Source organism: Ictalurus punctatus, chromosome 23 (assembly GCF_001660625.3).
Source record: "Ictalurus punctatus breed USDA103 chromosome 23, Coco_2.0, whole genome shotgun sequence".
In the NCBI taxonomy this organism is placed as follows: domain Eukaryota; kingdom Metazoa; phylum Chordata; class Actinopteri; order Siluriformes; family Ictaluridae; genus Ictalurus; species Ictalurus punctatus.
In genome coordinates, this window is record NC_030438.2 from 13,664,806 (window position 1) to 13,675,868 (window position 11,063).

An 11,063-nucleotide genomic window follows, 5' to 3' on the forward strand; every position below is an offset into this window, starting at 1 on the left:
ATGTCTACACGTGCATTATGGGAAATGTAGTTTATTAAACCTGATTCCGTATTCAACAAGGCAGCATGCGAACTACAAATCCCAATCCACTCCACACACGGAATCGCATTTCTTCGGTACTTGTAGTTTTTCTAAAATGCTCCAGATGTGTTTGCAGTATGGGGGGAGAAAAAAGTTTTAGCGGTCTGTTTTTAGCCCAAATCCTACCGAAAAGCGCTAAAGCAATGAAGGAAGTGTGAATGTTTTTACAGTGCGCGCGAAGATGCGTGCAGTCACATAAAGCTACTCGGGTTTCATCTTGAATGAGGTAAGTTGCATCACCTTTCAGGCTACAGAGAAACTTGTGCTGTGTTTTCTTTTCTGGAAAATCGGGCATCCGTGTGAGTTATTAGCCATGAGTATACATATTACACAAGATGAACCAGGAAATGATGCGCTTTCCAAACTGAGCTCGAGCGACCTTCTTTATTGACAGTACAACAGTGTCGTTAAAACGTGGTGTAACTTTAGTGAATCAGTGTTTACTGAGCTGCAGTGAACTTAGATACATTACTAATTTCCCTCCAGATGCCTTGATTTGCATCTGAAATTGTGTGCTCAGACAGTTCAGAATGACTTTTTATGATACAGTTGTGCCCAAAAGTTTGCATACCCCTTGCAGAATCTATTAAATCTTAATACTGTTAACAAAATAAGAGGGATCATAAAAATCCCATGTTGTTTTTTTATTTAGTCCTGTCCTGAATAAGCTATTTCACATAACAGATGTTTACATAAAGTCCACAAGACAAGATAATAGCTGAATTTATAGAAATTACCCCTTTCAAAAGTTTACATACCCTTGATTCTTAATACTGCGTGTTACCTGGATGATCAGCGACTGTGTTTATGTTTTGTGAAAGTTGTTCACGAGTCCCTTGTTCGTCCTGAGCAGTTAAACTGTCCACTGTTCTTCAGAATAATCCTCCAGGTCCTTCACATTCTTTACTTTTCCAGCATCTTCTGCATATTTGACTCTTTTCCAACAGCGACTGTATGATGTTGAGATCCAACTTTTCATACTGAGGACAACTGAGGGACTCGTACACAACTATTACATAAGGTACAAATATTCACTGATGCTCAAGAAGGCAAAAAATACATTAAGAGCCAGGGGGGTGTAAACTTTTGAACAAGATGATCGGTGTAAACTGTTATTACTTTGTCTTCTGGTAGACTTGTAAATACCTTATTTAGCATCTGAAGGGCAGTACTAAATGAAAAAAAAGATCTTTAAACAAAATAATAAGTTTACACTGAGCATCCTGTTCAAAAGTTTACACCCCTCTGGCTCTTAATGTATCGTGTTGCCTTCTTGAGCATCAGTGAATGTTTGCGCTGTTTGTAATAGTTGTGTACGAGTCCCTCAGTTGTCCTCAGTTTGAAAAGATAGATCTCACTATCATATAGTCGCAGTTGGAAAGGGGTCAAATATGATGGAAAAGTAAAGAATGTGCAGGACCTGGGGGATTATTCTGAAGAACAGTGGGCAGTTTAACTGCTCAGGACAATCAGGGGACTCGTGAACAACTCTCACAAAACATAAACACAGTCGCTGATCATCCAGGTAACGACACACAGGATTAAGAATCAAGTGTATGTAAACTTTTGAACAGGGTAATTTTTTAATATAAATTCAGCTATTATCTTGTCTTGTGAACTATACGTAAACATCTGTTATGTGAAATAGCTTATTCAGGACAGGACTAAATAAAAAAAACAACATGGGATTTTTATGATCCCTCTTATTTTGTTAACAGTATTAAGATTTAGCAGATTCTGCAAGGGGTATGCAAACTTTTTGGCCCAACTGTATCTGTTATGTCTGGGATATCTGTGTGGCATTTGTAAGAGATCAGAAAAGTGCTACTGAAATTGCAGTATTCGTTTTGCTGAAATATTCAGAGCAGTGTGCATATGCAATAGAAAACAGGGAAATTCCAGCATTATGGGTTAGATTTGACCTTATATACTTCAGCAGTTGCGTCTCAATTCGCCTTCTATCCGTCCTAAATAGTAGAGCTGAGAATTATTGTGTCCCAAATCGTAGTATGTTGAAACGAGTATCCCAGAAAGTACCCGGATGGTCTACTATTTCGTTTTGAAGTGTGGCTCAGTGGATTACGGGAGCCCTAAGCAGCTGTGCACTTTATATATATATATATATATATATATATATATATATATATATATATATATTCTCCTTTCTTGTTTTCTTGTGATCACGACTCAGTTTTTTTCTGTGTACTCGGCATAACATGTTGTTTTGATTGTTCTGGAGGCAGCAAAAGCTCTGCGCAACCCTGCAGCATCATGGAAGAACAAATTCGTTTTTACTCTAATCAGGGACTCGCTCAAACTGAAACAGCGACCGACAACTTCCACATCAGTGTCCGATAGGGCTGCAACAACTAATCAATAAAATGATTTTAATCGATAATTAAAATAATCATCAACGAATTTCATTATGGATTAGTCAGGTCTGTGTCGTCAGTGTAAATAACCCCGTCAGTGATGCCGCTTCATAACGGTGAAAAACACATTTCTATGAACAAAACAAATCTGAAAAACAGCGGAGGTCACAGACTGAGCTTCTGAGGGAAAAGTGCACAATCCAGGTCGTCCGATACATGAGAGTATTTTATATTAAGCGCTTCAAATGAACTCATAAGTGTATTAGCGTGGCTCGTCGTGTCAGATGCTGCGCCAGATGCGTGTGATGTTTAATGTGTTCCAGAAGCATTTTCTTCAGCACAGAAATGGCATTTTTTCGTTTATATCCTTATCTGTAAATCTGTATTTCCATTTTTACATAAAGGCTCATCCTGACAGCAAGCGAGTCTCCATTAAACTTCACTGAACGAGCGCGGGTCCGTGCATGCGCGTCAAAAAGCGCGCAATAGAAAGGAAGCACAATAACAGTAACAATAACACTTAGTCTGTGCTTTTGTTTTTCTTTTTTAGTATTTTTAATATAGTCCTTTAACCTCTGTTTTAAAGCTTGTGGACAATCAGTTGGTTTTTTTTTGTTTTCAAAATATAATGTGAAAATTTTTAAAAATCCTTTACACAGTGTATAGCATAGCCCAGAGATACATTTAATACCTTTTTCATAGCCTTCGATTTGCACAATGTTTGAAGGACAACATCGGGCAGAATGTGAAATAAAGTTGTATTTTTCCGAAAAAAAATACAGAAAACGCGACGAATCGAAGAAATAATCGACAGATTAATCGATCATCAAAATAATCGTTAGTTGCGGCCCTGATGTCCGACACTTGAGAAGGGGACACCCCTTTCTCTTAATGTGGAGATAAAGTCCGTCTCTACAGCAGGCAATTATTAAATGTATGACGGCGATGGCGAAGACGCCAACATGCATGCAACACCCGTCCCATTAACATGGCGTGAGGTTTTCTCGTGATAAAATTATATCGGGAGAAAACAACTTTTGTTGTGTTGAGATCATGAGAAAGGAACTTATGTCGTAAATTGAGACACAGCAAGTGTCTGTCTGGTCATGTGACTTTTCAGGAAGGAAGCTGCTGATCTACATGTAACCTTGTGAGACTTAGTGTTCTTCCACCAGTGTATCTCCTAAGATTTAAGTTATCTGCCGAAACATCACCATGAACTACAAGCACAGCTTTGTTTGACAGACTCAACTCAACTTGCGCTTCCAATCCACCTACAAGCATTACATAACATGATTCCTTCAAAATATACAGTCCCCTCTGAAAGTATTGGAACGGCAAGGCCAATTCTTTTGTTTTCGCTATACACTAAATTTATATGGCAAGACAAGAATTTCAGCTCTCATCTCCTGATATTTACATCTAGATGTGTTAAACAACATAGAACATGGTACCTTTCGTAGGGAAATTGTAATGCTACAGCGTACAAAGATATTCCATACTTTTGTGTGCTTCCAACTTTGCAGCAACAGTTTGGGGAAGGTCTACACATGAGCCTGATGGTCAGGTAGCTTTTGTAACAGTGTAAAAATGTATAAATATTTTTTTAAAATGTTAATATATTTCTTTTCAGCTGCAGTGAAATCAGCCGGGCTTTCCCTGACCACTAGACATATGTAAAAGCATTGTATGTTGCACAATTCTGAGTGGGAATCTCATCCTTTAGCATACACTAGTTTCGTGAGGCTTGCTTTTGATGTAGATGTTCGCAGCGTCATAGCACACTGTAGAGAAAAAAACAAATGTTTTTACTGATTTATTTATATTATTGGTCTTATAATATTGAATTTAAATGAATTTAGAAGGTCAGACAGATAATGACTGTAATGTGAGAGTGGAGTGTAATGTATTCACTCAGAAGAGTGGCTTTGGCAGGCTAGCTCAGAGCAGGTGTTTGTGAGAGTGTGTGTGTGTGTGTGTGTGTGTGTGTGTGTGTGTGTGTGTGTGTGTTTTATCCACTGTCTCTGATCCTCAGGAAGGTGCAGCAGAGCTGCCAGGGAGACCTGCAGCGATTCTTAGCCCAGCGTGGGATCACAGAGCTGGGCAACATCTGTTGAGGCCTCCTGTTTCCTCCTGTACTCCATCATGGTAAGAGTCAGTGGGTTGGTTTTCATCCAACTGAGCTCTTCTAACTATTCAAACTAAACTAATTTTAGATACCTGGTGACTGTTTACCTGCAAAGAAATCCCTCAGTGGCATACCCAGTTATACATCATAAAGCTTAAAGCTAGATTGGACTGAAGGACAACTACATTAAGTGGCATTTCTTGCATGGTCAGACTTTGTACGGAGGAGAACTTAATATTAGTAACTTAAAAGTCACATGCAGTGCGAAGTTACCAATACTAAAATTGCACACATCACTATTTCGACCTCCAGCATAATGCCAGACTTGCAAGTAACATATACATTAACTTGTACATCTCAAGGAGTGTTTTATTTATTTAATTTTAAATTATGGATAATACTATGAACACCATTTTCTTTAAACCGTGGCCATGTTCTCTTTACAGGACAGCGCAAGAATGAGTTCATTAAGTTGACATCTAAAAATCGTGAATTTAAAGCGTGACAAAATAGGCTACATTCCAAGCGCACATTACAATTTCATGAGCTCGATTTAGTATCTCATGACTGCATTAATATGTACTGTATAGAAGGGATGTCACGAGAACCGATACTTCGGTACCAACATTCTTAAAACGTGACGGTACTTGTTTTTCTGCACTAGCGTTGGAACCGTTTGTAATGGCGGTACCGAGGAAGCGATTCTTCCGGACCTGATAGGGGCGGCAAATACGCGCAAGTGTTTTAGTCGGTCCACAAGTGGTGAAGAAGAACAAGAACGCCTACAAACACACGGGAAAAACTACATAAGATTAGCTTAACTTAACAAGTTTAGCTCCGCCCCGACTCGTTGAGAGGAAAAGAGAGGAAAGCTAGTATCGGTTTTCGGTGTGCAACCCATGCTGTCGTTCATTTCAAACAAAGCGAGGAAACACCTGGAATTTGGCGAAGCACCTGAAAGACGCTCCTATATTGTGTTTGTTTGAGGCAGCTGCATTGTTGCCGTGAAACCAGCTAACGTTATGCTCCATGTAATGTTAGCGATAGCCGGTTATGTGTTAACGACGCTAACGCATTGCAGTGTTATAAACTTCCTCCGAATGGACCACCGTGCATCGCCATTCAGACCGTGTCCTGTCAGCTAAATGTAGCCTCATGTCACTAATAATTATTCACATGTTCATGCTTTTAATAAATCTTTTTGGCCTGTCACCTTATCAGTGAATTTAAACTAATGCTTGCATTCAGAGTATATATAGGGGTGTGTGTGTGTGTGTGTGTGTGTGTGTGTGTGTGTGCGCCCGGGCGTTTAGGAGTGCACCGCCACTCATTGTCAGACAGTGTTTGATCACTAAAATACACACCCCCCCCTTTGCCAGTATCAGCCAGAGGAGGATGTCCTCCAGGAGAGTGTTTAATTACATTTTTAAATTTTTATTTTTATATCACACCGTGGTATCGACTTTGGTATCGAGTATCGTGTACTTTTGGTGGTATCTGTACCGACTACTAGATTTTTGGTTTCATGATGTCCCTACTGTATACACAATTAAAGAATAATAAGATGTGCAGGAACAAGTGTTATTTTATAAGCTCCTGAATAATGATTCATGTGGAAGCAGTGATTAATGTGATAATTACAACTAGGACAATTCATGCAGCAATAAACAGGCTATACTCCTAAATCTAGTAACAGTTTAGTATACTAGACTCATACTAGATCTTTATTTGAATGTTTGCCATATTCTCCTTCATAGTATTAGTCTTGTTTATTTTTATTGTTAAATTATCTCTTGCTTTTATGTTCCGTTTTACGCCAAAGAACAAAAATATGATCTGGTTTGGGGTTGTTGTTGTTGTTGTTGTTGTTTTTCTTCAGTGTGCATTTTCTATATTTTCTATATCCTCTCATTAAATCAGGCAGGTACTTGTGTTTGAAAGTGGTGGTCTAGATGCTGTTCAAAAATCCCGTTTAGGACACCTCTCAGAGGCGTGAACTCCATGCAGGGCATGTTAATAATCTGAGTGGGCCTTCCAGAACATCAGCTTAAGCATCTGCGTAACCCAACTCCGATTGCAAGGAACTTTCCACAAGGGATGGGCGATATAGACTTAAAACTATATCACAACATTTCATAGAATTTTATGCAGTAAACATATAAATAGTAACATTCAAGACTATCTTTTTGGCCACAAGTCACATCAGCATGCAGTCTTGATCCAAAAAAAATATCAAACTTAATCCTGACCTTCATCAAATACTAAACTATACCAATTAAGCAGGCTAAAAAATAGGATATGAATTTCATTCACAAAATTAAAATGCAAACACCAATACTTTCAGGATTCATAATCTAAGCTCCGCCTTCCGTCATGCTTGTTCTCATTCTATGTGTGAGATGCCTTCGTTGCGGCATGCAAACATGGGATGATCGATACTGTTCATGGGGAGGAATTGTACCTGTATATCATGGACGAGCCGATACGATACGGCACAGCCCTACTTTCCACGCCTAAATATTCATATTAACTTTTAACAGCACCGTCTCTATTCGCTACGGAAAATTACTTAAAGGTGTCTCTTCTTAGAAGGATATCTTTCAGATTTCTTCATTAAAATGAACGATTCACATGTATTCAGAGCACACGAAAACACGATTTCTTGATTACACCATTGGACATTTTCACACATATTACTAACTCTATGGATTCTGCTGGAAATGATAAGCAAATTTAGTCAAATGCATATTAACCAATGTAAATATTACATTAATGAGAACAGAACACAGAAGTTTTAAGTCACAAAAAAGAATCAATGAAAAATAAAACTATCCATACAGAGCAGTTATACAGCCAAAACTCTTACACTTACGTTATACGTACATCATCTATAAACAGTCGTTCCCTCACAAGTTTCACACCAACGAAAACAGGACATGGGATCATTAGGATCACGTCCGGCTCCGCCTCTTGGACGTCTGGTTTCGTAGCAAGGGTGATTGTGTGGATTGTCTACTCTTAATTGCCCCTAGATGTGAATGAACGTGTATTCCTGCCTTGTGTTCTCAAGATCCGGACCAGGATGAAGCGGTTACTGAGAATGAATGAATTTTGTGAAGATGAATGAAATTTTTGTGAAGGGTGGCGATAATTCTGGAGATGAGTACATTTTGCATCTTCCTGTGGTCAGGTTATGGAAGTTTAATAATAATAATATAAAAAAGAAATAATAACACCAAATTGGTATTATACTGTACCTGAAACAATGCTGTTTTCCATCTAAGTAGCTTTGGAAGTCTCAGATTGGAAGAGCGTGGTGTAGTGGGTATTACGGAGAATGTCAAAACAGTGCCACGAGATATTATAGCACCACGGGAGCCGCCATTGTATGAATCTCAGCATGAAGAGCGTTTGGCTGATTTTCTTCATTGCCATGTACCAGGCTCCACAACGAGTATGACCCTGATGTTAATATTTGATGAAGTGGGGGGCTAAGTGAATGTTTCTCTGGGAGGCATAACCATCTCCAAGGTTAAGTGGGCTGTTAATAATTGATGGGCTGCTGATTCTTTTATGGCTGCGTGAGCGTGTTAATAGAATAATGCAATCCCCCTTACTGACTGCACTGAGACAATAATGTTTTGTGCGTGTGAGCATGTGTTTGCAGACTAATATGATTAGTATGTGTGTAATGAATAACATATGTACATACACACACACACTCCACACAGTCCTGCAGAACAAGGCATCTCTATCTGCAAGTTACATATCCATCTAGATTAGCGCTCATTCCCTCTCCTCGCTGTCATTGATTTTCTGTTTGTTTTTTCAATCGCATTATTTCCAGTCGCCACCGGCTAAATGGCCCTTCTCTTACTAATTGGACGTTTAATTAGATCACAGATTTAGCCCAATTAGGTGCTGTTGGCGAGGAAAGGGGTGAGCCCGCAGGCCGAGAGTTCGTCCGTGTACGTTGTTTGTTCGTAAGAGTGGAAACGGAAAGAAAAATGCCGCTGTCCTGGGTTATTTATGATGCTATACGATGGTGATGGTGGGTTGTTTACAGAGTGGAGCGCCTAGCGGCCCGAGCAAACAGCGGTTTATTCCTGGATTACGATTCGTACCAAGCATGAGTGCAACAGCGGTTAATATCAATGCAGATCTACCAGCTTCCTGTCACAAGATCAGTTCTAGATCTGCAGTCAATCCTGCACCCCGGTCAGTCGTCATTATTTCAGTCTGAAACATTAAATAAAATAACACATTATATTATTATTTATACTTTATTGAGTATTGCTGTCATTAAATATTTGTACTTTTAATTACATTTCAAAAGAAAAACAAATGTACTCATGATATTTTTCATGCGTACTCGTTACAAATCACCATCCAGCTAACGACTGTACACACTTCGTATCAGTCCCTCCAGCAATATTCCGAGGAGCTTGTATTGCAGTTTTTCAAAATCACAGCAGATTTTCCACATATTTGGGCCAAGACACATCATGTGACGTCATCACAACGCACGTTCAGCCAAAGCCCTCTTCGATTCACGTGCGTCAAACATGAGTACAACTTAACGGTCTCATTTAGCAACAAACATCACTGCGAAAGAATTTTCATACAGTTGCAATTTCGCCAATGCAAGTAGTTTTCTCCAGAAAAAAAAAAAAAAAATCACAAATTTTGAATCAAGTATTTTTGGCCGCAAATTTCAAATATCGTGAAACAAATATTGTGAATCGTGCTAATTCATGAATTGCACCTTCTCGTGCTACACAATGTAGTTAGTGCTATAGCTTTGAATATGGATAAACCACCGGGCTGCAGTGTCGAACTTGTGTCGATAAGCACCCCTGGCCCTATGAGGTGTCTTCTTTGCCACTCTAGAAGCCAGGAACTCCATCTCCTTTGAAAAGCATGTCGAGGTAAGTTTACCTAGTTTGCTCATGTTCACTGGTTATACAGTATTTAACTAAGTTAGCCTGTGTCGTGGAAATTAGACAACACTCGCAGACTCGTCCTCTGAGGTAAAAAGGTTTATTGCAGAAGGATGAATACAGGATAGAAGAAAGCAAGATAGAATAATGAGAGCGCTTGTGCTGAACATCTACTATATACAGTATCTCACAAAAGTGTGTACACCCCTCACATTTTTGTAAATACTTGATTATATCTTTTAATGTGACAACACTGAAGAAATGACACTTTGCTACAATGTAAAGTAGAGAGTGTACAGCTTGTGTAACAGTGTAAATTTGCTGTCCCCTCAAAATAACTCAACACACAGCCATTAATGTCTAAACCGCTGGCAACAAATGCGAGTACACCCCTATGTGAAAATGTCCAAATTGGGCCCAATTAGCCATTTTCCCTCCCCGGTGTCATGTGACTTGTTGGTGTTACAAGGTCTCAGGTGTGAATGGGGAGCAGGTGTGTTCAGTTTGGTGTCATTGCTATCACGCCCTCATACTGGTCACTGGAAGTTCAACATGGCACCTCATGGCAAAGAACTCTCTGAGGATCTGAAAAAAAGAATTGTTGCTCTACATAAAGATGGCCTAGGCTAAAAGACGATTGCCAAGACCCTGACACTGAGCTGCAGCACGGTGGCCAAGACCATACAGCGGTTTAACAGACAGGTTCCACTCAGAACAGGCCTCGCCATGGTCAACCAAAGAAGTTGAGGGAAATAGATGTATGAATGCTGCCAGCATTGCTGCAGAGGTTGAAGGGGTGGGGGGGTCAGCCTGTCAGTGCTCAGACCATACGCCGCACACTGCATCAAATTGGTCTGCGTGGCTGTCGACCCAGAAGGAAGCCTCTTCTACAGATGATGCACAAGAAAGCCCGCAAACAGTTTGCTGAAGACAAGCAGAGTACTGTGTACTGTGACATACTGAAGCAGCGCATGATCAGTATGCAGTATTCCAGCATGATAACAACCTCAAACACACCTCCAAGATGACCACTGCCTTGTTAAAGAAGCTGAGGGTGAAGGTGATGGACTGGCCAAGCATGTCTCCACACCTAAACCCTATTGAGCATCTGTGGGGCATCCTCAAACAGAAGGTGGAGGAGCACAAGGTCTCTAACATCCACCAGCTCCGTGATGTCGTCATGGAGGAGTGGAAGAGGACTCCAGTGGCAACCTGTGAAGCTCTGGTGAACTCCATGCCCAAGAGGGTTAAGGCAGTGCTGGAAAATAATGCTGGCCACACAAAATATCGACACTTTGGGCCCAATTTGGACATTTTCACTTAGGGGTGTACTCACTTTTGTTGCCAGTGGTTTAGACATTAATGGCTGTGTGTTGAGTTATTTTGAGGGGACAGCAAATTTACACTGTTACACAAGCTGTACACTCTCTACTTTACATTGCAGCAAAGTGTCATTTCTTCAGTGTTGTCACATGAAAAGATATAATCAAATATTTACAACAATGTAAGGGGTGTACTCACTTTTGTGAGATACTGTGTATG

The 11,063-nt window shown here is 39.9% G+C and overlaps 1 protein-coding gene across 4 annotated transcripts in view; it reads left to right on the forward strand.

Moving 5' to 3' along the window:
• The first annotated feature begins 115 nt into the window (after positions 1–115).
• invs (inversin) overlaps positions 116–11,063 on the forward strand; it is a 45,327-nt gene continuing 34,379 nt past the window's right edge. For 3 of the 4 annotated variants that reach the window (XM_017453243.3, XM_017453246.3, XM_017453245.3), the window contains exons 1-2: positions 117–307; positions 4,489–4,601. In XM_017453243.3, the coding sequence (XP_017308732.1) occupies positions 4,599–4,601 (3 nt within the window). In that variant the 5' untranslated portion in view covers positions 117–307; positions 4,489–4,598. Of the gene's footprint in view, positions 308–4,488; positions 4,602–11,063 lie in introns of all 4 variants that reach the window. The other variant, XM_017453244.3, reaches the window with a different exon arrangement.